The sequence below is a fragment of the Cloeon dipterum genome, chromosome 1 (assembly GCF_949628265.1).
Source record: "Cloeon dipterum chromosome 1, ieCloDipt1.1, whole genome shotgun sequence".
NCBI classification, from domain to species: Eukaryota; Metazoa; Arthropoda; class Insecta; order Ephemeroptera; family Baetidae; genus Cloeon; species Cloeon dipterum.
This window is the reverse complement of record NC_088786.1, coordinates 11,261,289-11,286,443: the sequence shown is the minus strand read 5'-3', so window position 1 is coordinate 11,286,443 and position 25,155 is coordinate 11,261,289. Positions and strand designations below refer to the sequence as shown.

The 25,155-nt window shown below is 40.2% G+C and overlaps 3 protein-coding genes across 9 annotated transcripts in view; 1 reads left to right on the top strand and 2 right to left on the bottom strand.

The window, feature by feature from the left end:
• The window catches only part of LOC135934186 (nucleolysin TIAR-like), a 117,202-nt gene extending 101,534 nt beyond the window's left edge, over positions 1 to 15,668 (bottom strand). For 3 of the 5 annotated variants that reach the window (XM_065475739.1, XM_065475747.1, XM_065475740.1), the window contains exons 1-3: positions 15,544 to 15,668; positions 14,597 to 14,631; positions 14,343 to 14,439 (exon numbers count right to left, since the gene is read on the bottom strand). In XM_065475739.1, the coding sequence (XP_065331811.1) occupies positions 14,343 to 14,439; positions 14,597 to 14,631; positions 15,544 to 15,555 (144 nt within the window). In that variant the 5' untranslated portion in view covers positions 15,556 to 15,668. Of the gene's footprint in view, positions 1 to 14,008; positions 14,103 to 14,342; positions 14,440 to 14,596; positions 14,635 to 14,895; positions 14,987 to 15,543 lie in introns of those variants that run through there. The other 2 variants (XM_065475741.1, XM_065475745.1) reach the window with 2 other exon arrangements.
• Positions 15,669 to 15,802: 134 nt separating this feature from the next.
• Positions 15,803 to 19,192, top strand: LOC135934315 (transmembrane protein 39A). Of its 2 annotated transcripts, none has more exons than XM_065475963.1 (12): positions 15,803 to 15,944; positions 16,386 to 16,467; positions 16,532 to 16,647; positions 16,705 to 16,891; positions 16,946 to 17,088; positions 17,149 to 17,247; positions 17,303 to 17,385; positions 17,479 to 17,633; positions 17,687 to 17,784; positions 17,841 to 17,927; positions 18,441 to 18,564; positions 18,623 to 19,192. In XM_065475963.1, the coding sequence occupies exons 3-12, from the start codon at positions 16,568 to 16,570 to the stop codon at positions 18,860 to 18,862; spliced, it is 1,296 nt and encodes a 431-aa protein (XP_065332035.1). In that variant the 5' UTR covers positions 15,803 to 15,944; positions 16,386 to 16,467; positions 16,532 to 16,567; the 3' UTR covers positions 18,863 to 19,192. The 2 variants fall into 2 exon arrangements, with proteins under 2 accessions (XP_065332035.1, XP_065332036.1); XM_065475964.1 differs by having other exon boundaries at positions 16,386 to 16,485.
• Positions 19,178 to 25,128, bottom strand: LOC135934311 (transient receptor potential protein-like). Of its 2 annotated transcripts, XM_065475956.1 has the most exons (18): positions 24,994 to 25,128; positions 24,789 to 24,942; positions 24,058 to 24,199; positions 23,895 to 23,990; positions 23,683 to 23,825; positions 23,428 to 23,629; positions 22,779 to 22,949; positions 22,486 to 22,720; positions 22,261 to 22,413; positions 22,044 to 22,189; positions 21,417 to 21,717; positions 21,248 to 21,371; positions 20,994 to 21,189; positions 20,771 to 20,932; positions 20,488 to 20,710; positions 19,995 to 20,431; positions 19,652 to 19,753; positions 19,178 to 19,601 (listed from the first exon to the last, which is right to left on the bottom strand). In XM_065475956.1, exons 1-18 carry the CDS (start codon positions 24,998 to 25,000, stop codon positions 19,302 to 19,304), a joined length of 3,294 nt encoding a protein of 1,097 aa, XP_065332028.1. In that variant the 5' UTR covers positions 25,001 to 25,128; the 3' UTR covers positions 19,178 to 19,301. The 2 variants fall into 2 exon arrangements, with proteins under 2 accessions (XP_065332028.1, XP_065332026.1); XM_065475954.1 differs by having other exon boundaries at positions 20,488 to 20,932.
• Positions 25,129 to 25,155: the final 27 nt, after the last annotated feature.

Here is a 25,155-nt window from a genome sequence, read left to right as displayed (position 1 = left end):
CTTCTTGTCTTTGTCCAAGAGGTAATTAACTTTCTAAAACTTTTCTATGTCGCCCGGCTGTGGTGCGCGTAGCTGGCTTAGCGAGAAGATCGATTCCGGCGGCTCTGAATCAACATTTTCGAGTGCTCACTCGCTCTCGCACGAGCCTCTTTCCGCAAATCGCAGGCAGGTGCGAGTTTTTCTCTGCTCTCGCAAAGCAACGAGAATTGAATGCTACAAAGCTCTCCGCGCGCGAAAACACTTTCATCGCAGCCATGTGAATGAACAGACCAAGATAAAACACACTAGTTGGCTCCAGTACAGTACTCTAATCAATTCGCAGGGATAAAAGTGCCAAAGTGAAAATGTGTGAACAATCTGCAGTACTCGCTATCCGACCAAGTGCGATTTCGACCGAGTGCAATTACGCCGATGTATACAATGATGAAAGTAGCATGAATTTTCAACAAATCCATCTTAGTGCAGACTTTATTTTCTCGCCAATGGGAAGCTTCCTGCGTTCAATGCCAAATACCATTTTTCACTTGGCACCATGTGCCGCTTTCTTCGTTTGGAATATTTGGAGGAAAACATCAAATTAAAAAGTTAATCATATAAAGAAAACGTTAGATTTCATCATGATATTATTGAAGAAGCAGTTCAAATATGATTTCATTTTAGTAGTTCACGCCACCCGCAGCAAAGATTTTTCACTTTTAGTTTGTTTCAATACAACATTACTCGCTCGTAGCACTTTACTACAGCTCATGCAATTGATAATGTATGATTATTGATGTTTAGATTTTAAGACAAATTTAAAAATTCATTTTAGCTTTCAAATGAAGTGTTAATAAGAAAAGATTCAAAGACTCGGTTGTTCGTTATCCGAAAACATTGTTAATTTGTTGATATTGAAAACAGGTTGCGAATAAAATATAACTATTCATGGACATTTTACATGGTTTCTTATCTCTTGTTAGCCTCATCTAATTGTAAATTGCGATTTAAAACCAACTCCATCCTTTGTTTTATGTACCATAATATTTCCTTTTTAACGAGACAATAACTTTGGATTCGGCTTGTGATGCCAGCCAATAAATTTTCGCCCATTATTGCTCGCTCCTCATTGATAGCCCAAAAGAGAGAAATCCTGCCAGCCGGGCGAACGGCCGAGCCCAATCAACTTGTTCGACGGCGGCTGAGTAGAAAATGCCCTCGAGTGATATTCTTCTCGCCCATGCGAAGAAGAATGCGCACCGGCTGTACCACATATCACCAATATGGCCACTTAACACCTAGCTGAAAACGGTGACATCAGGTGTGTTCTCTCTCTCTTTCCACGTGGCCCCTGGCTGCGCGGCAAGAGCTCGCTCGCTGGCCTACATGCCAAAATTTATACACAAAAGCAATATTTATTATGCAGATGACGTGTTGACAATTTCCATTTGCATACAACAGACGAGGGACAAGTGGCGGACCTTTTGCAGGGGGAAGAGACCAATTTGGTTAATTTTCTCTTAACCATTTGCAAAGCAAACGACGTCTTTCCGCAATTAACATGTACCACCGCATTCAGACGAGAAATAAAGAAAGTGCAACCGAATTCTAATGACTTTCGATAGGATCGTCTCACTACCAAATGAACTAGATGCACATCGGAGATGAAGTTTCGCCGAGGCGGATATGGTCGCATCTCATGTTGTACACTTTCTCCAATGGAGTTTGTTGCACCGCTCTGTGACATATTATATGTAAATAAGGCGGTGATTATCCCAGTCTGTCAGGTTATCGCCGGATAAAAACTTTCTTTGGTCACGTTCGCCGTTTGTTTGCATTCGCGGAACAAAGCTGAGAGGAGTGCTCAGGCTGAGAAACCGATGCCGCCGACAAAATATCATTACTACTTTGTCTTCCTGCTACAAAAGATAGCAACACGCATGACAAGCGATTTTTATTTAATATGCGAATAAGAATTAGCACACTTAGGTAACAAAATTATTGAAAGATAAATTTTTATTACAGACATCGAGAGCTAACGCAACCACGCAACTCTTAAATAAATATTCTGCTCCCAGTTACGTTTCTAAGCAAATAAAATGAACAAATAGCATCGCCTTCTCTTTCAATCTTCCTCTTGGCCATTGAATTTCGACACCAGCACAGCTTGCATTTATTTTGGGTCGCAGTTGCAAAAATATTGCGGATGCCAGCCCAATTTTAATCAGTTGCATGCAGAGACACGTTTATTGCATCGATTTGACTGTTTTTATTGCCAGAGCTGACGGAGAGCAAAGATGTTGCATGTTGGCCTGCTGGTGCGCCACTTTTCCACATAAAAATTAATTGAATATTTCCCCAGCAGCCGCGTGCATAGTCTATTTGCCACGGCGGAGAGAACACACCATCTAAACACACTCGCAGGCCTATTATAAAAGACGACAGCGAAATTAAAATGCACTTGAATGTAATTAGGAGCGCGTGAAAACAGAAAATTGGAGTGCGGATACAGAGAGGGCATACATATAGGAGCATACATAATGGCGCTGGGGGAAATTCTCCGATTATTACGCATTTCTGTATCTTCAACGAATTCACCCAGGCTCAGTTGTTCGTTCGCTGGCTCGCGTTTATTTTTAATGAGGCACGCTCGAAATTGTGGATGGGGAAGTCGTAATTATCACACGGCTCGCTGATTCTGCGGTCGTCGAGGAAAGAGCCAGAGGAAGAATAGTTTTGCCAGATAAAAAGCAGCATTTGCTACACTCTCGAATCATCATCACTACAATAATGCACGCGCTGCTCCACATGCACCAGGCAAACATAAACAATATTTTTTAATGTGTGTTAGGAAAGCTGCAATCTAGCTGATGACTAGTGTTTGTGAATTTTTATAGCAATTCATTTCTTTCCAAGCAAATTAAAAGTACATTAGATAATTATCTTTAGACAAGGAAGGATATGACGGATAGAAATTAAAAAAGCAAGCTACAAATGAAAACAAATACAAAAAATACAACTGCAGACAACACGCAAAAAGTTAAGTCAGTGGCGAAAAACATTAACCCAACACGTTTTATAAAAATAGAAGGGAAATAAATTAATGTTTTTTTATTGCAGTGCTGACATAAAATATAAAAACTTTACACCAAAGAGAAGATTGAATGCGCACCAATAAAAAGTGACTCAACTTGTGTTGGGAAATCACATATTATACGATTGAAGCCTATTAGCCCAAAGTATTTAACAACGTCCAATCGCCAGTTTAAAAATTTACAAATAAGATACTTAAAGTATTTTGCTCCTTTTCACATGATTTTCCCACCCGTGCGATGACTATTTAAAATGCGAATACCCACGCACATATTCAGAATGATTTCTCCGAGGAATGCGGCTCGCGTCAGAGCTGAGCACACATGTGAAACGGCGTGGCATACTTGTACGCGAATCTGCATGCTTTAGAATCGAAAAACAGGTTTTCTGCAGCAGAAAAATCGCATGAGTCTGTGCTGGAGCTGTCTGTATTTCCATAAGACTCTAGATAAAAGCTCACAGGGGACCTCACTGCTGCACAATTCCCTAGCCTGACTGCGCGAGTTCACTCTTCGTGTATCGTTCCCATCACGAAAAATAACATTCGAGTGTATAGTGAGAGAAAGAGACCAGCCAGCCGGCCGACAACAGAAATTGAAATGAGTTTTCGGGATTACTGACAGACTGCAAGGAGTGAGAACGACGCTGACGGGCGAGGATTGATTGAATGCAGATTTTTTGGACACAGAAACAACACAAAGTCTGCTACTGCATATCATTATTACTTTCCAGTGCTTCACTTGCACGATTCATGTTCGCATTTGTCCGTTCAAAGGAAGTTTGTTCTAATTCCACGCCGCCACTTCCTATTTGCAAATTCTTTCGTAACATGGCCTAATTTGCATAAAATGATTATGCTTCGTACAGATTATGAATGGAGAGCGGATTTGCGTCGTTAAATGAGTTTTTGCTCGGAATACATTTACGTTTTCCTCAAAATGACACAGGAATGAAAAACGCTGGGATTTTCAGTGCTGAAAGTCAATGTTTAAAGTTAGAGAAGCTACATATTTAAGTTTTCGTGCACGAACGATAATTATTGAGACCGTGAGAAAGCAATCTTCTGTTACCGCAGCATTTAGTTTAATTTTTTTAGTGTAAAACGAAATTAAGCTTTAGAAACTATGATTCCTGTGAATTTAAAGAGCCTAACAGAGAAAATTTTATCTTTTTATAGCTTCTCGATTTTTCTGGTTTCTGTTTGTGCCAGCTTTTAAGTGCAGAATGCATCATTTGCTATCGCAAGAGCAGTGTTTTTTCACTTTTCTTGTTAAGATGATTTATTAAGATATTTTATCCATAGGAAATGTTGGAATAATGTGGCAACGAAGAGACCATTACACAAAAACAAATAACTTTCCATCAGCAATTTGTCTCATCTCTGCTGAAGATAACGAAACGATGAGATCCACACTAGCTTGCAGTAGCGGCGGGATTTGCAAATTTTGCAGACTGCAAGTCATTACCCTAATTGCTATCTCCTTCTGCCATTATTACGATTCATTGTATGCAAGTGAACGAGCGAAGCAATTCACGCCGAGCTTCTGCACTTCCCTCAATTTTGTTCCCACAACTGCAGACGTACGTTTCTGAGGATGGAGTTTTTCAAAAGTGCGAAGTGTTGCAGAGCTAATGGGTTCACAAGTAAAAACTCTCTCTCTCTCTCTCTCTCTCTCTCTCTCTCTCTCTCTCTCTCTCTCTCTCTCTCTCTCTCTCTCTCTCTCTCTCTCTCTCTCTCTCTCTCTCTCTCTCTCTCTCTCTCTCTCTCTCTCTCTCTCTCTCTCTCTCTCTCTCTCTCTCTCTCTCTCTCTCTCTGCTGACGCAACTACTACATTCGGTTCGTAATTTCAGACCAATAAACCTCACGTGCGAGATGCTTACTTCACTTGCACGATATTTTTTAAACCACACCCACAAAGTTGACTTTGTTTGAGGGTGTCAAAAATTGAAGCCGCTTGGTTATAGATTTCTCTAAGACACATTCATTATTTCACGCTGGTCGCAGCAGTGGTCTGCATATGTGAAAAGCAATAAACTTCCAAGAGAATTTAACTTAACAGTGCGCGCTGCAGTAAAATTTAAATATTTATGGTCACCTAGATTTCTAAATTATCCTTGGCCGTGATGAAGCGAAGCAGGGCGCTGTAATTCCAGAAAGTCTAGTTAAACTGTACACAAACGCATACAAGTGAGAAAATGTGAGACATGTTGGGAAATTAAAAGTTTCTTGCTGCATGCATGCGCAAAAGTTTAACTCCATTAACCCTGCGAGCAGGAGCTGCGTCTCCCGGCAACGTGAAGATGAGGAAAAAATCACGACGCGCGAGATAAAACTTTAGCGAGAGAGAGGCTTAAAAGTAAAATTGCTTGCAATAAAAAGTAATCGGCCGGCGTGGGAAAAGTCGTGCGGGTCGTATACAAAAATGTGTATCGCATCTGGTCTGGCTTGTTGGCTGCGGGGACTACGAGCAAGTAGACACGCGGTTATGAAATCGCAAAAATTAAACGAGATCATCGCAGGTAACAGGCAGTCGTGCATTCTATTGTGCCCGACGAAATAGAGAACGAACGCATCGCGACGCGAGCTTTCTATTCCATTATTCCAATTTGGACGGTCGGATATTGAGTCATTCATGGATGAGGATGCGTAAATCACGTTGAGATAAATAAATAATGCGGTGTAGATGAAAAAATAATGTCGACTAATTCAGATTGGCGAAACTAAATTTGATACAGCCATGAATCAACCATGGGAATTATAGTCTGCATTTTATTATTATTCGCTCATCACGAATTACAGATTTCTTTCTCTGGAGGCGTTAAAAAGAATTCATAATGTATTGCTGCCGGTTCATTCGCATCTCATGCAGCAATAATCATATTTCGCCTTCTTGTCATTGTTTACAAGCTCAATAAAATTTATTACTTCATACTGCCACCGGAAAAAATTGACGCAGACGGATGTAGACGTAACGATAGTTCTTCAAAGTGAAAGGTACATGATTTAAAAATGTACGTGCGGTTGTTTAATTACCCATCATTATTTTAGTTGAGAAAATTTAATGTATTGAAAAAATATTGGGTTAGGAGTTAGCTTTAAATTTAATTTTAAAAAGAGTGCAAGGAAATTTCAAGCATTCAAATTTAAGAAAATCTACTCTGAATGGCAAATTAAAAATTAATGGTCAGCTATTACGTTATTAGTGAAAATTAATGAGGAAAAATCGAATGACGCGTTATGTTGCTGTACTGCGGCTATTTTGGCCCCACAGGTCTCATCAGCAGTACTTTACCTCCAAAACAAAATTCATAGCCGCAGTGTTCCAGAGAATTCTAAAACAGTGATCGTCGAAAACGTGGCTTTAGCCATTTCGGAATAAAACCGATAAGAGGATATTATGAGTGTCGGAATCTCGTCAATCGCCCTCCCTAAACATCCAAATTTTATTTTCTACACAGAATAGAGTCTTTCAGCATTTTAAATTCAAATATTAATCCTGTGTGTATTTCTTCTTTGTTTTAAGACATATGACAAAAAAATTAATAGCTAATATTCACAACTAAATCTTCGCTTTGTCCCGGTCCCCGGAAAGGGACAGAAGAGCAAAAAAAAGTGAAACGTAAACTCTTCCTGACAAAGGGGATCGCCGTGTTCTGTCAAACTATATCACCCAATTAAATCAAGTTATTGTGGCAAATTCAATCTTCTCTGCCTGTCACACCATCAACTTCTAAATTAAATTGTTTTAAATCTAGGCTATCATTTCATTGTTTTATTAATTTATTGGATAAAAACGCTGTGCCCCGCTAATGATTTTCACTTTAACGTATTTTTTTCCGGGGAAACAATAATTTGAGGCTCATAATATCTGCCTCCATGAAAACCGCCGGCCGATAGGATTGGTATCCGAATGCATGTCCAATTGAATGTGTATGCATGTCTGTTGGCTACAGCAAGCATCAGCGAAGGATCTCCAAGCAGCAGCGGAAGGAGGTCACTAAGACACCTCACCGTGCTGTTCATTATGTGCGTCTCCTCAGCAGGTAGGCTGGCACGCAGGTAGGTAGGCGATGATGAAATCGTTCCTTGGTCCACATTACGGATACCTAATGAAATATTTATCGCGTCTAAGCAAGCCGGATGAGAAAACGTAATTAGACAGGCTTCCAGTTTGCCGTTTAGTTAGTTAATGCTCATGGAGAGCAAATAAATAAAATGCGAGCTGAATAATCCGAGCGTGATGGATTTCGCAAATATTTGTGAGAAGTCGGCTGCTGTAGCAAACTCTCTCTCTCTCTCTCTCTCTCTCTCTCTCTCTCTCTCTCTCTCTCTCTCTCTCTCTCTCTCTCTTTCCTCTTCCTCTCTCGCTCATACAGATATCAGCGATTATCGGGGACTTCTTTCACAAACCCCTGTGGAGGATGAGATGAAATCTTGCCAAAGATAGCATCAGTGATTGAACACACACTCGCTGTTTGTGGAGCGCTCACTTTGAAAGAAAAGCCGATTGCAATCTCTTTCCAAAAAATAATCCTGACGCTTATTATTACTTATTTACTTGTAAGGGGAACAAACACGAGCCAATATATATTATATTACCTGCTAAACTCTACAAGTGATTGTGTAAATTGCTTTTCTTCTTTTTGCCGGATTCATAGCTCGCTCAAAATTGATTAAATAATCACCAGATTCTATGAATGATTTTTTAGCATTTTCAGACAAAAATACGCATACGTCTAGTCAAATCGTAAAAAAATAATAAAATTTAGCTGGCAAATCCTATGAATTTACTATATAATTATTTCATATAATCACTTAGGATTCAAATATTAGATTCGAGCCAATCCAATAAAACGGTTAACTTTAGAGATCATAAACCGTGAACTACCATGCGAGAAGGGGCTTATTAGAATGATTATTCTGCAATTTCTTTACCGACATTAAACAGCAATTTATTTGCTAGACAGTAATATTGCACTAAGTGAGGCTAAGTATTGTCGCCTAAAAAATATAAGTCAACAAAATTCCTCAATACCTGGTAAATGAGTAATTCCGGCAAACATTATTTGTATTATTGTGGAGCACTATTCATCGGTTGACCTTATTCGAGATGGTCAACCTCCTGATGCCGAACAACTCGCGTTAACTTCGCGTTCCAATTCGCGAACGAATAACATGGGCGCAAGTGCCTAGAAGGTCCAGAAAAGGACCAGCTCGAGTTATTGCCCCCGAATTGAGGTCTTTTTTAACGCTTGACATTCGTCCCGTGATATTAATTCACGCATGCAGGAAAGGTCATTGAAATGCAAATGAATGCGCAAATCAGTCCGCACTCGACGCCCAAACATAGCTCGGATTTTTTACATTGCAAGTGCACGTAAAGCATGAGCTCAACAACACAAGCCAACGGTTATTTGAAGTTTGAAGAATACTGTTAACCTTCTGTTAACCTACTGCAGTGCGTTAATTTTGTTGTGAAGTCCTTAAATTTCAAATCGATTTTTCTTTTTCAACGGTCCTCATGCCTACAGCAGCGACGATTACAGATATTTAGTAAGTCACAAGGAGAATAAAATGCAAATTTCTATGCGTGGTGTGTAGGACAAACCTCAGAAGCTAGCAAAAAAATTATAGTCGCAGTTTGTTTGTTTCTCTAGCGCACTTCCAAGCCACACGCGCGGATTGTGAGGAAGGCGACTTGAAAGTTTATGCCTCCCAGCTAGTGGTGCGGCACGTTTTTTTTTTCATTTTTTATGGTAAATGAATTTTTAAAGGATGAAATACGAGAAAAGAGGAAGAAGTCTTCATTACCGCATCCCTAAAAGCAGGCGCGGAGCGAAAAATAAATTGAGTTATGTGCCTGTGTGTCTGTCTTAGGTTAGCTTACCCATTCTTTTAACGAACATGCACGGCAGCGGGTGCTGCAAATGAAAAAAGTAAGCCATGAAAAAGGTGGCCTAACATAAAAAGAATTTGTGAGAGGCTGGCAGCGGCATCATCATCGCTCGCTCGCTCGCCGCACCTCTTCTCCTTTCTGCTTTCACCTGTGCGCTCAGCCTCCTTCTTTCCTACCTGTTACCCACAATATAGTCTTTCAGGGTCACGGTAAAGTAATAATCATAATTATTGCATTGAGATTAAACGCCGCGATCGATCGTGTAAAATACTGCTGCCGTGCATGGAGCAAACGGAAAAGGAGACGAAGGCGTGATCATTATCGCCTTTCTCCGCCAACTCAATAGCTAAAATTGGCGCTGTCAAATGGCCACACTATGACCTCAGAAAACATGATTTCGGAGCCGCAGAAAGGCATGTTTGTACAATAATTACTATAGCAGCTGAAATCGAGATAGCACTTCTTTAAAATTGCTTTGTTTGGCCGGGATCGCGGATGCGAGTGTGTGGGAAATATTTGTTACTGTCTCATCATGATGCTAATCCCGTCGTCATGAGTCTTGCGAGCAGCGCACCTGCGACAAGGTTATGCGCTTGTTATGAGAGGAAAGAGCTGAAAGTTGTTCCCTTTTCAAATGATCAATGCCAATGACACTAGAGAGATATCAAAATGTGTGTGTGCTTTGTGGCACTTTCCCAGGATCTAAAAATAATTGTGGTTGTTAGAGATGCTGCGGCTCACGGACGACGCAGCGGGGTGTGAAGGAAATTTCCTCTGTATTATCATTTATTTTCAAAACGTCGATATATTTCTAAACCAGGGCAAGTCTCTTTGTCATTATAAAAATTGTGAGGTGAGAGATCATGATCAGTTTCGGATCAAGGCGCGACATAAAAAAGAATGAAGTCAAGATGTTTAACTTTTTTTACATCCAACCCTAAAATTTATGGATCAAAGAGACGATTTCCCAGGATGTAAGAACGATATAGAAAAATCTTCAAATCATTAATTTCCTACTTTTAAGGCATTCAAGTCGACACTTATTCTAGATCAACTTTCATAATATATCAAATTTCTTTTAATGATCTACAGCGATGATCAAACAAGAATACAAATTAGGAGACTTTTAAAAACTGGAACAATCCTCGAAGATAGAACCAGTTTTCGCAACCTTCAGCTAACACAGTTGCAGAAGTTAATTATAAAGCAAAAAGACGCAGAGTGAGTTTCATAATGGGTATCATCAAGCATCTCATGACCATTTCTGCTTTTGCTAGCAAACCAGACAAAATTATTCCTTTTTCAAGCATATCTTTGAGCTAAACACCCTTAGGATACTCGCGAAAAAGAGGACATCTCGGTTTTTCCGTTCCCGTTTCCTGCATAGTTAAAAAGAGCGACTGCTATTCCTTTAGACCCGCCAGACGTCGATAAAACGATTAAATTGCACAATTAACCCGGCAAAAACAAAGGGCAGGTCTTTGACGTTCGCTGGCCGATTGTGAACGTGTAGGCGACCGAGTAAACAGACGCTTAAATTAAAGCCCAGGCAGCGCTAAACATCAAATTGTTATTTACTTTGCCCGTCGCGAGCTCATGCCTGGAACAAATAAACACACTAAAATATAGCAAATATCCCGACTGGCTTCCTCTGCGATCGGAGGTAACGCACACTCCCGAATTCAGTGATTACAGGAGAAAATATCCCTCCTGCATTAGTATGAGACCGAATAAAAAGTGTTTGGCGTGCATAACAAACTCAAACTTCTCTGCTGAAGATGACAAAAGCGAATTCCTCGCAAATAGGTGGAAACACGCAAGAAGAGAGAGCGCATGGAGGTCCACGTGCATGCGGCGATCCATCCGCCAGCATTCCTCTCCGGCTATTAAATTTAATAATCATGAACGGAGATGAGACAATATGACCTCGATCCAAAAGGATATCTCTGGATTTCACCTTCACCTGGCTCGCCGCTCGCCGGGTAAGGTACCTGCCGCGCCGCTACTCCACAAACAGTGGAAGAAATGAGCAATTCCCCGGAGGCGGCGCTTTTCGAGCCCACTGGACGAACTTTCTTCTTCCGACCACATTTTCATACTTAGTCGGTTCCCACCGGCAACTCGCGAGATAACGCTGCTGGATAATACATTCATACTTTTCCGTCTGACCGGGCAGAGTGGATCCGGCCGCGAAACGAGCCAGTGCGCACATAATTATAAAGCAATTTACCCGCGGAGCTGCAAGGGGAATTATATCTGGCGCGGGATATTCACTTGTTGTGTTTGATACCGTGCGCGCGTGTGTCCGATCCAGCACCTCATTCCAGCAGTGTATCAATTTGCAAATTGCCATTTAACAAAAACCGCACAATACAACCTGCGTGGCCTGTATTGATTTATCGAATCAACCACCAGCACACTTGCTCCGGCTGCCCGTGTAAATAATCATGTGCCGAGCTGTTGCTACTGCCGCTGCTTAACAGCCGAAAACATGCAGATAAACCGGCCGTTCCAATTTCTAGCCACCGGCTATTTCAAAGGAAATTATTCCGTAAAATTAAAAGCCCCAACACTGCTGGTTTGTGTTCTTGATCGTGTAGCTGCGCTTCTTAATCCGTTTGTTTGCCATCTGCTTTAGAAATTCGACCGGCATTTATGTCATTTAGAAGCTTGATTGAACTATCGGGAGTCGAGCGAAGTTTCCTACTTTCTCAAATTATGCGTCATTAAGTGGAATTCGAGGCGGTTTTCGATACGGAAAGTGTGCTAAAAAGAGACGATTTCCTTACTTACAAAGTTGCTATCTTTATGCGAATCCGCAAGATTCATTGAATCATCCTACCAGAACGGCGCAGGTGCAGCACTATCTTTGAAAACTTTTGTTTCCCAAGTAAGAATAATTGAATAATACGAATAAACATGACTAGTAGAAAACTTCATTGAAAGAGAAAATATTCCACAAAACCAGTTAAAATTGTTATTGTGTTTAAAAAAGTTGGATTCTCTCACGCAGTCCAACTCAATCCATTTTATAAAAAGTACGTGGTATAAAAATAGAACCCCAGGTTTTCAAAAAGTTGATAAAAAGCTGTAAGTGTTTGTATGTTTTTTGAAGAACTTTCAATGCTAACATTATTTGCGAATATATCTAGAGGGTTACCACAATTTTCACCTCAAGAAGTGCAATACATTTTATTAAAATGAAAAATAAATTAAACCAATAATTAAAATACGATGCAACAATTACAAAACCAAACTCAGGTTTTTCTCTTGAAAAATCGAGCGTGGTAAATCTGACTTTCCGCCAATCAGCCAAATTTCTGAGCTGGGAGTAGAATTCATCGCTGGGCGAATTAGAATGCTAATGAAATTGCATTGGTGCAAATGCGCAGTAATAGCCGAGCCATTGTGTCTGCGAAGAAGGCCCATAGGGTATTAGTCTTTAAGGTAGGGGAAGGAATTTAATTTGAAATTGCCAGGGCCCGGCGTCGACGGCGCAGCACTAAAAACAATATTGCCGCGCAAAGCCAGAAGAGCGAGCTAGCGAGCGAGAGAACAGGAGAAAGAGCCAAATAATGCTGCAAGGCCTATGTAATTTTGACGATTATATTCCTTCAAAGAAAAACAGCGCATTTCAAATTAAAACAACTCTGTGATATTTGGCTTCCTACTGGAGCGAACAAGACGTCTCTTTCCTGCTCTTGACAGTGGGGTGCAAACTTCCAACTTCTTTATTTATTTGCACAGCTCCTCATAAAGCGGCAGAATGGTAGTGCGTTTGACAAGACTCTCGCAACTCTCTCGTAAATAGTACAGCTAAATTTAGTCACTCTGTTTTGAGAGAAGTATTACACTGCACACCAACAGAAAGAAACAAAATATTCACCTACCGTGTGACTCGTGAGTTAGTCAGAACCATTTAAATTACATTAAACAGACCAATTGCATTTTATTGTTAATAGAAATGTATAGAAAGAGAAAGGTAATCAGAAATTGTACTTACAATTCTTTTTAAGTTTTTTGTTTGTCGGTTGGAAAATTCTTTTACGTTAAGTAAGCTATACTCAAAGAGGATTCGCTTGAGAGATTTTTTTAGAGAGAAAAGTGGTGGAGTTAGGAGCCACCTGAGAGGAAATATCAGCTCAAGCCGCAAACAAAGAGAAAAATAACTCCGTTTGCTAATAAACAATAACAAACTTGAGGAGCAAAATGAAACAAGAGTTGTGTGGAAAACACGTGTGCATTTGCTATGATCAAGACTATGAGTGCTTTTTTGTTTCACTTGCCTTCGCAAGACTGACTGACCTAGACATTAAAAAGGAAGATGAATATAAAGCACAGCTCAATAGAAGTGGCCAGGTTTATTTGCATCAACGCTGGCCACTTCTAGTAAGCGCAGATATGTACACTTTTCTCCTTGTAATTCTAATAAAAGAGTGAGAATCCAAAAATATATGTATGGGACATAAAAATAAAAAATATAAGCAAAAATTGGCTTACCAGCTGAACCTTATCAGACAGCCATGACAAATCAAGTGGTGTGTATAGGAAAAAAAAACAATAATTTACCATCCAGCTTTGTCCGGCATCCAATCCAAGCTTTACTTTTTAGCCTCGCACGATAATGGACCAACAATAGAAATTAAAAATTTGTACCTTTTGTTCGTTAAAGGGAGAACTCTGAATAATGCAGCAATAACTCTTTTATCTGTGTAGCTTCAATATTGTCATGTTCAAAGTGACTAGAACACATTTACAAATTCCGTTATTGCTACATTGCTTTATTCAAAGGCTGCCACCACAGCTTACAAAATGATCTTCAGATCTGTGGGATACAACAAGAAATTTTTGATTATTCTCAGTATTATAAAAATGGGAAGAAGTTGGTAAAACAAACGAAACTGCATTCTAAACAAAGGAAACACCTTGTAAAAACACATAATCTACCCCCCTGGTCAAAACTGTGATATGCTGGCTTTTTCATGTTGGCTTCCATTAAAAGATTTGTCCATGCAAAATACAAGGAGAAAAGTGATACACACCTGTTGTGTTCTCATCAGTCTACGGAGCCACTCTCATCTCTTCCGTATTTATTAGAACGCTTTGAGGTTTGTTCCACTATTTATGTCATTTCCACTGGGAAGCAAAAAAATATTATCAGTCATTTCGCACGAATTGGAGAACGTTTAACTCCATTCGACACGGAAACACCCAAATTAGTTATTGAGCTATCCAAGCGGATTGTTCGGTCGATAGCATCCATAGAGAAACGTAATAGGAGATTTGCGTATCAAGTTCACTGATCTTATAGATCTCATTGCGCCGAGTTTTAGATTACCTTTCTAAAGCCAAACAAGTGTTAACATTACACTATACCTCTCTGATGATCTTGCAGCCTTTGACAGACCCGATCTGGGAGAAGAGAGCACAAATGAGATCCTCAGACACGCTGCCATCAAGGTTGCCCACGTATCTGCGGAGAGAAAACCACAAGTTTCAACTCAGTTTTCAGCATAAACAAGTATCCGTGAAAGTGGAATTTTAGGAGGGTTTTCAAGATGAATAAATAATTAGGACAAAAAACGAAGACAGTGGAAATATTGATGATAACTATAAATATATTCACTTACAAAGTACGCGGACTGCTTTCATCCATGCTTTGGCCCTGAAACAAAAGCAATGATTTATCAACGGTTTACACAAGTGACACGAAAAGATAATGAAAAAAGAGATAAGAATATTCAAGTAAAAAGTAGCTTTCATATGAACTGAAACACGCCCTTGCAGCTTGCAGCAAGCTAATAATTGGAAAATGTTATTTCAAATACACATAAAACAATACTAAAAAATAGAATTTTATTTTCAATTTATATCAAATTCGAAAAAAAAACAAGGAGAAAAGTTTGAGGATAAGTGCGTTTTAATTCACCAAGCTTGCAAGAAGAGATGCAATTACTGCGGAAGTACCGCTACGTGTGCTCGCATAATGGAAAATTTTATAACTGATCAGCAGCTAATGTTAGGCTTGGAAAGAGCTCAGAGCAGCAGCTGTCCAGCTGCCAGGAGCGGCCGCCCGCTTGCTGCGTGAGCGTCCTTGACAAGGGGAGATTTTGGAGGGAAGTGGCTGTTTAATCGGGGTTGTTTCCTATATCAACAAGTTGAAAAAGACACTCAAGAGGAAAAGCAAGGGAAACGAAAGCAATCAGCCCAACGAACTAACGGGTCGAGGGGCAAACTCAGCATTATCATGCAAATGAAATGTCGGTGTCGCGCCGGAGCTGCGCGCGTCCGCGACCTTTCCGCGATTGGCATACCACGCAGCTGAGCCATCAAGGCTCACAAACAGAGACCCGATTTCCAATTCCGCGACAGCATTATTTAGATACCGAATAATTAATGTTTAAAGGCACACATTTGCGGTGTTTGACACAAAGTATGCCACACATGCGCGTTCACCAATCGAGGAAACAAGTCGGACGGAGATAAGAATTTTGGGACTTGCCAGCCAGCTTATTACGAAAAGAATGTGCGAAAACTGCTTATAAATGGTATAAGGATGGTTGAACGACAATATTACCTGCCAGGACATGTCAAATTATCGAAAAACGTTCACAAAAAAACACTAAAACTCAAACACTGCAGTGTTTTCTACAGGCCAATAAAGGAGTTGTTGGGATGCGGCAACTTACTGCAGTGTTTCTGTTTAGTCGGAATGGCCAACGTGATTAGTATCTTTAATTCAGCTTTTCGTCAAGCTAATGTCACAAATTATTCAATTAACTTGCTTCAACTCAATTTTAAACCTTTTTAAATATTTCATATTAGTTTTAAAGTAGCTTAGAGAAAAAATGTAATAAAACTCACAGAACAGTGACTTTGTCAGGTTGGCGTTCAAGTTGAGGGCGTAACAAACAAAATCTCCTTGGTGAGCCTTGAAAAGAAAACAGAAACACAGATGACTGCCCAGCAGAAGAAAAGGTAGGAAAACATTCAAACGCAATTTTGAAGGAAACCAAAAAACTAGAAATTTTCTTAACGGTTCAGTTACTTGAAAAAACAGAGAAACCTGTGTAAATTCCCTGTGTATGTGATTGGTTCCCGTGAGGAATGAAATGTTCGCAATTTGTATGATATGATTATGATAAAAAGTAGAACCTTTTGTTAATTTTTTGAAAATTGATATATTTTCACTTTTAGGGTTTATGCGGTTTATGCAACTAATATAGACATTATATGTCTGTCAATATATTTATGAACCTTCATTAAAATTGTGATTGTACATAAATACCAATATACATATTTATAATGGTAGACTCACGCTTTCAGCTCAACACTTTGTCGGTCTGATGGGAAATATCAATATTACCGAGAATTCGTGTGTAAAGCAATTTTTATCATAATTAATTAAAACTATTTTAGGACGCTGAAAATGTCTATTACGCAGGATAACTGAAGAAAGGAGAAGTTACTTACATTTCACATATAAATCTATCACGACTTTGTAAGCAATTAATCTCATGTATGATTCAACACTTATGTATATTTATAATTCATGTTCTTTTCAGAATCCTGATTACTACCCTATTTTTGCCATTTTGAAAATGGCAGGAGGTAGGAAACATTTGGCAAATCGAAGTCACCCTATTCGACCCCCTAGTCTTCCATGTGATGAAAAATCTAGGTATTGTTCATAATATTGTATCTCGGAATTTGTGCTACAATCATTTAATTGTTTCAGACTTGCGGCTTTAGACGGCATTGGCCAATCTCAGAGACACATCCCCATGCCTGATATTGCAGTGGACGGAGAACTCTTCCATGAATTTTTGATGTTTTCCTTTTCCATCATATCTTGTGGACTTCAATTTCTACATCTATATCGCTCAGTGTGGTGGCTTCCGATGTCCAACAACAATTATGCCATGGTATTTGTTATCTGCTAATATTGCTGAGTTTGCAATAACCACTTTTTATTGAAGAATTTTTACTTGGTGGACATCTACTTGGTTGCATTTATTGGAGCTATGCTCAGTCGTCAATTTGTGTACTGCCTGTTCAAGAAAATAGTCATCCAAACCTTGCTTCCCACATCAATTCAGTCCTTTGCAGACAAAATTTTAAGGTTAAGTTTCAATCTGAGTACAATATGATTTATTATTATTAAAGAAGTGTATTTTTGCAGATGGACTCTCTTGGGTGTTTTGTCCGTTGTTTTGCTAGTCTGTGCTATCTACATACTTGATGGCAGTCAAATAGTCAATATCTTATATTTGGGATATCCGTAAGAATATTTAGAATGATTTGCCACAAATGAAGCTAATTTATTAAATCACCAGTGCTTCGGTATATTTGATTCTCTTTGGATTCCGCATTGGACCATTCCTTTGCAGCACTGATCATGGACCAGATCAGCTGAAAGGCAAGCGTTATTATTTTGCTATTCAACCTTTAACACTCATTTCATGCAATATCATTGAATACAACAGAAAAACTAAATTCATTAAATTTCCAGGCGAAGCATTGCACTCATGCCCATCTTCAGCTCCGGCCGTTCGAGCTGAGGCAGACGCTTTAAAAGCTGACTTCAATGCCCGAATGAGACATATTCTGTTTAATTCGGTGCTAAGCGCATATTATGCTGCGTTCATTCCGTGTTGCTTTGCTCAGGTATATTGGATTTCTCTCTTTCCAATCAGACAGCTGAAATTAATATTTTGCAGAGCTTTCTAGCCTATGACCTTGTGTGGGCAACGCAACACCTGCTCTTTGTGTGGCTTGGCACCTTTACAATGGCTGCAGCACAAACTTTCCCAGTCCAGTTAGTATTTCATTGCATGATTCAAATTATCAAACTTGAAATATAATTAAAACTAGATATGTTGATGTCCTACATCGTTCTGCGCTTCACCTGGGAAAGTGGTCCAAGCTGGAGGGATGCAGATCTCACCTGCCAACTCATACGTAAGACAAGTAGTGCAAATAGCTATACCATTTAAAATTCAGCATTCATTCTTGAGAAAAATTTATAATTTTAACTGAGGGAGCCATTTTCTATATTAACCAGTTATTGTGAAATTAGGAAATAATAGTAAATTTTTATTGTTTCTAATCCATTGGCACTAAATGTCCTCACACAATCAGTTTGTCTTTGGTCATATTTTTACACGAAAAAATTATCTCATCATGAGATTTAAAAATCGGATCTTGTCAGTTGAGACTCCTCTTACCTTGGTGTTGTTCTCATGGGAAGGCGAAATTTTTCAGACTCACCTGAGATCTGATTTTTCGATCTCATGTTGAGTTATTTTTGGTACTTCCCAAACTTCAAACTAATAGGACTTTCCACACAAGATGTAGTAAAGAATCTTACCCTTCTTATGTTATTTCCCAACTCAACATTTCTTACAATTTGAGGAAAACAAGCAAATAATATTCAAGATTGTGTATTTCAACTTGGAATTAATTTTTCTTCAGGTGGCATGAGGGCACGGTTTGGCCAAGTGGGTCGCTAGTCAAGTACTTGAGAGAAATCTACAGAGCTGAGGGAGTTCAGACGGTGTGCGCCGAACCTGCCAACCTTGCGCACGTCAGATTTTATGTGAGTACTTCTAATTTTAAAAATTTTTCTCCTGTAATTGCCGAAAAATCAATATCAGGCTGTTTTCCACAACCCCGGTATCCTGTATGGCACCCTGCTGCTCCTACAGGGATTGCTGGTGTTCATTCAGCTTGGACTTTTGGCCCACATGGGCTCTGAGTGGTGGCGCGCCCTCTCCTTGACCACAATGCTCTTTGTCAATTACTACACCTTGTTCAAAGCGACTCGCGACACAGTTGTTAGCTGGCGACTTTCCACAAGTGAAAAACTGCTCCACTCGAAACTTGCGGCCGGGTGACAAGGGTGGGTGCACCCTACTAATACATAAACTATAGGAAGGGTGTGCAGCTTAGTGGTTTTAATCTTGTGTTCGCGCTTTTGTGGCTATGATGCAAAAACTGATTTTGTGTATTTTTTGTGTCTAAAATGTTAACTCTGTGACATAAAAATGTGTCCTGTGAGATAGACTTGATATTTAAGACTTCCCTATTGAATGTAGTCTTTTAAACTAGATGGAGTAAATATTCTATGTTTGATATTTGTGTATTCCTCATAACATAACTTTCAACGCTTGCATATTGATTGATGTGTGCTTTGGTCCCAATTAAAAAGATTTTGTAATCGAGAATCTTATTTTTATTAATGTCATGATAATCAATCAATTACATTTGAATCCTACCTTTTAGATTAAGCATAATATAACTGCAAAGTATTTTAGACAATATAATTGGTAAAACTCATAACCATCCATCCAGTACTTTCCCCGAAACAGTAGATTTACCTGATGGAATGGGTTCCGGTTTTGTTTCAAGCTTTGTCGTCTCAGCTGGCTTTGGAGCAGTCGCTTTTGGCGTTTCTTTCACTGGTGATTTTTCTTTAGGCGCAGCCTTCACAGGTGCACTTGGCGCTGGCTTTTCTTTGATTGATTTTTGGGCTGGAGGCTTGGTTTCACTCTCTACTTTAACTTCTGCTTTTACTGGTTCAGCCGGTTTGCTGCTGTCATCCGTGGGTTTTGTTTTTGATGCACCGTCCTCCTTCTTTAACTTAGAATTAATTTTTTTATTTACTTAAAATTATATTTTCAAACCTTAATAGACGATCCTGCAGCTTTTTTAATTGAAGGCTTTGGAGCACTCACCTTGCTTGCAACTTTCTCATCCCCCTCTCCTACTTGAGGCAACGTTGCTCTCTAAAAATGTAAACAATTCTATTGAAGAAGCCACTCGAGGGATGTTCCATTGTTGAAATGACCTCCTTGCCAAGAGCGTCAATTTTTATTTCCCTTATATTTTACTCTCAGGAGAGTAAACAGCTCCCATGAGCAAGAGGAAATAAAAATTGACGCTCTGGGCAAAGAGGAAACAAATTTTCATTTCAACCATGTAAAGAATAATTAAATTTAAATCTTGAACAATATTTCTAAATTTCACCTCTTCGAATTTAATCTTGCGCATTTTGAACTTGGCATAGGCAACCCTGGTTGCGGGAGTCACTGTTTCCAGTACTGGGTTCAACTCAGCCAATTTTCCGGCATCCATTTGGTTATAAGATTCTTGACCATGCTCCAAAATATAGCGTCTCAAACTGTGTTTTGAGTTGAACCGATCTTGCAACTCGGCCGAGCTTCCGATTGGGTTCCTCCTCATCACGCTCTGGCGCACTTTGGAGTTCCAGTCATTGTCTTTCTTGCTGGACGAGGTTCTCTTTGTTGTTTCCCGCTTGCCACCTATCGCTTTAGCGATTTTGCTAAACACGTCCTTTGGAGCCTTTTCAGCCGTGAGCGCCTCATTAATCACTCCCTCCACAAAACCTATCTGGAAGTCTTTCATCAGCCGCCGCTCTTTTTGCTTGCCCTTCTTGCCGGCCACTAAATGGACAGTCAGAATAGTAATTTGTTAAGAGGGAAAACAATGAATCTGGTACCCGAGCTGTCGTTGGGATCCAATTGCGGCGTATTCATGCCGTTGGTGCGTAAAATATCGACCAGCTCATATCGCAGGGTAGAAATATCCTGCCGGATTTCCATCACGTCGTCCTCCGTGATACCGAATTCATCTCGCTTCTGCTGCTCCGCCACGACGTAGCGTTTCACCAGCAATTGTACCACAGTGTCGTGCCTTTCTTGCGCCTTTTCCTTCGATTTGCGCTGAGCGGAGTTGTCGGTCACGTTAAAGCACGTTGAAAAATATTTATCTATGTTACTTACCTTAATGGATCGGGATTTAATTGCTGCTCCAATGCCAAAAATGTCTTTTAGGAGGCCCATGCTGGGCACGATGTTGAAGGGCGGAGGTAGAATGTCGCCGTCCTCAAAGTAGCTCATCCAAAGTCTGCTCCTGGCAAATTTCCACTCCACATCAGATCGTTCCTTGGATTAGCATATATATAGATTAGAAAGTATTTAATTAAGGGTGCCCTAAATTAATTACTGATATAATTTGGAAGGAATTGGACATCATAGCGATGAGCATGTTGAGAAGGACAATAATGTTTATCACTGAGTAGGAACCAAACATCAAAAGGGACCAGAAGCGTGTGAAACTTTTCATTCCTGTCAGCTCAAAGGTTATCAGATCAACCAAACCAAAGCCAGCCCAGAAGAGCGTTTGCGACGTTTCAAACATGCTGTAAATGTCAAAATCACGGTGTAAAAGACCCCATAAAACCTCACGAACTTTCTCACTTTGCAAATCTTCTCCACGTGCTGCACGCTTTGTCTTCATTTTCCCAGTCGGACACTTCCGGGTCCTTTGCATAACAACGTTGCCTATCCAGGTCAGAGTAGTACCACAGCAGCTGATTCATGCCTGTTCAAATTTGAGTAAAAATATTTTTGTGTGAAATCCACATACCGCATCCAAACGCGAACAGCACCAGCATGTAGATAAAGAAAAACTTTATGATGTCGATAACCATTCTGCCCAGCGAGATTTGCAGCGGCCCTAAATGGGGGTTCACGCTAAAGATGTGCACTAGTTTTAGGAAGCTAAACACACGTGAGATTTTATTTAATTTTATGATTTTATCGGTCAATGGAAGTTTTTGCCTGAATATCATGGCTGCAGAAAACATTCCCTCGGAGAGAAGCATCGGGTCAAAAGGGTGCCAATCTTCACGCGGATACCACGGATCCCAGCCGTTCCAATATTCCCTCTAATGAAGATATAGCATTGGAATTATCAGTTAATAGCAATCTTTTAATTGAATCGGATAAAAGTTATTTTATATTGTCAAACGGCCTAATCTTGTAGGCATTGTCTAGTTTTCCCAGCCAGTAATTTTAATTTACTTTTATCGTGTTGAACTCAATTATGTTCTAGCCTCGGTGCATATTGTAGTTTCTCATTATCTTTTATATTTTCTAAATAGAAGTTCATAGACTGAAACTGATCGCCTTTCCATTGAGTCGATCGCATTTGTGTTTTCGCCGTAGACGTTTCTCGCACTTTACTCCAGGGCTGACTGATTGGGGTGCTCACCCAAGTAACGTAAACGGCAGTAAATCTGAGACCAATCCACGTAATGTAGAAAGTATTGCTGAAGAGATCGACAAAGTTCCACAAATCCGTGATGTAATCTAGCAGTCCGTCGCACCATAACGAACGCATCTCTGCGAAAACATTTCCTGCGGGGCAATCACGCACAGGGCACGCAGTGAGTTAAAACAAATGAGCCGTCGATGCTCTCTCTATTTACCCATGACGTAGAGCATGCATCCAGTCTCGACTAAGCCGGGCAGGGAGCCGCGCTCTTTTCGCTTCCACTCAGCAAGGATTGATTGCATCCAATCATTGCCGAACCACTCCATCAGCAGGAACTCGATCCTTTGGGAAGCGGCGCAGAGAAGCGCTACCGGGTCAAATGGGGCGCGTCATTCACTGCGAAATTGTTTGCGACTTATTGAAAAAGTGGCTCACTCACTCAGGAAGAAGGCGTACGACGATGAGTGGCAGATGAACTTGACAAATGGTTTTGTCAGGAATTGCCCCTTTACCGAGTTCGGGGCCATCATGTATATGCCGCTGTAGACAGGAAACATGGCACCCAGCTGTGCCACTTGGATCAGTTGGCCCAACATGCTCTTGCGACGAAAGCCGGGCAGGCCGTCGTACCAAATTGCGCCCAGTAGCTGCTGCACGTTTGGATGGGCCACGAACTGAAATTTATCGAGGTCTCAAGAATGGGGGTTTTTTGGCGACCAAGAAGTGTATTACGCTCTTCTGGCTGTACTTGATGGCCAATTTGAGCCGCTCCAGCGAACGTCTCTCGCCAGGTTCCCAAGCCTCACCGTCGGGATTGTGATTTAGGATTATGTCCAGTTCGCGAGAAGTGCGTGAGTGATCCAGTAATGATGCTGCAAAGGCTTGAACATTTTCCCGCATCTCCTGTGAAAAATAACCTTTTTATTTGATATATTTAGGATTTTTAAAGACTTAATTTCCATAAAATAGCAACTGACACATTTTAATGTGCTAAAAATTCTTATAAAAGTGCGCTGAAAATGGCGTCTAAGCACATTCAATTCAGCCTGCTCGCTATCAAAAATTCAACTCACAATTCATAATTATGTAATGGCCATCTACACCGAGTTTTTTCAACCAAAGCATAAAATTTACTTTTCAATTCATATATTCCGACTCGGCGGGATGCAAACGCAAAGAACGAAAAATGAGTCTGTAGCCCGAGTATGCAACTAGCTCGACGGAAGAGTCGTGCAAGTTGCATACCGCATAAATTTCAGTTATGAAGCCACTCCGGCAATCAGTCAGCCGGAATGATTTATGCGAGTGCGGCTGTCTGCCTTAAAATTACATTCTGGCATAAAGCACTGTGGGGAGGCGAAAAATAAATTCTGGCACTCACATTGTATTCCTCTCTGAATTCGTTTTCCATCTTTCTGAGACGGGCCAGCTCATTGGACAACTCAAATGCGGTCAACAATGGGTCCCTCGACGACAAGGCAATCAGCGAGGGACTCGTTAGGGCTTTGTACGCGTTAATTCGCGCCTGCGAGTGCCTCAGCGAGTCCTGCTCGCTCGAAATCACGCAGTCGTCGCATCCGCATCTGTCGTAAAAATTAATTGGCGAGCCGCTTTTTCCGCTGGCATGACTAATTACCTCACATCGTGTGGCGTCGGCAGCGTCGCCCCCCTGTCCAGCAGAATTTTGATGATCTCGTAGTTGTTGTAGTGCGCCGCCAGCATCAGCGGCGTGATGTCATTCGTGAAAGTCGACTGGGCCCTGTCCACTGACTCCCAGCTCTACGTGTGTTTGCAAAAAGAAAGGGTTGTTCTTTTAGAATTGCTAGGCAGACAATTGAATTAATTTACGTAAAGATCTCCGGGTTTGTGATTCTGCTCCTCCCACTGCAAAAGTACCTCCACCGCCTCCACGTACTCTTCTTTAATCGCGTGCAGCAGAGCGTCCTGTATGTGTTAATTTTTTCTTGCTTCACTAAACTTGTTCCTTTATTTAAGCACTTGAATGTTTTACCTTCACTTTGATGCCTTTTTCAAGTAGGATGTGAATCAAGTCTATGTTCTCGTTTTCGATCGCCGAAACTAGGGCGGAGCGGTTCAGAGGATCAATGCAGTTTATGTCGAAGTCACTGTTGTCTACATTTTCTTCTATCATTCTAGTGTGGGGGAATTAAATAATGTGAAACAATAAATAAAGTTAGTAATCAAATCCAGTGTATGGGTGTAAAGGGTCTCGCTATTACAATTATTGCATCCGTTAAAAAAGAGAAGAAAGAAAAAAAATAATATTATTGTGATACGGTTGTGACTTTAATTTTTTTTATCTATTATTAACTGTACAAAGATTGAATTTTATTTAAATAAGAGGGATCAAATGCACAATATTTTTTACGAACTTTGTCCAGGAAAATTCAAAGTTACCCTTTTTGTTATCTTGATAGAACTTTTGCATGTAGTAAATATTTTACTATGGTGCACCATTAAAAAATATATTTGTTGCAACAAACTATTGATGCTAGTGTAAATCCAATTCCTCAAAGCAGAACCAATCGGCGCATTCTCTAATCAATTTCAATACTGAAGATGAAGATTTGCTCTAAACTATTTAGATTATCATTTTTAAATAAAAATGATGGAATGCAGAAAAGATGTTAAAAAATAAAAATAAGTTAGCCCAATTGCAACATTATTTAGTTTTGAAGCCGATTTTACACAGTTATTCCATTTCAATAAAGAAAAACTCACTTTCGAACAGACGCACAATCTCCTCTTTCGACAACCAGCAGAAATTGCTTCTCGGTTTGGGATAAAATTATGTCTTGAGGAACTTGCAGGGACCATACTGACTGCCGGTGTTCGCTACCCTTCTCTACCAAATTTTCTTGAGATTCTGAAGGCCCTATAAAAGAATATAAAAACCGTCTGAAAAATCAGAACTACAAAATCTTGCCAGTCATTTTCGACGGCTGCGTTCACTTCCTCTTCTTAAAAACTAAAACTTGTGTTTCCTATTCAAAGTGAAGAACAAGAGACCTTCCCGCTCGCACAAAGGTTTGAACTACACTGTAGATGCAATCCGATTCTCTTCTCTATTTGAGATAATATTGAGAGG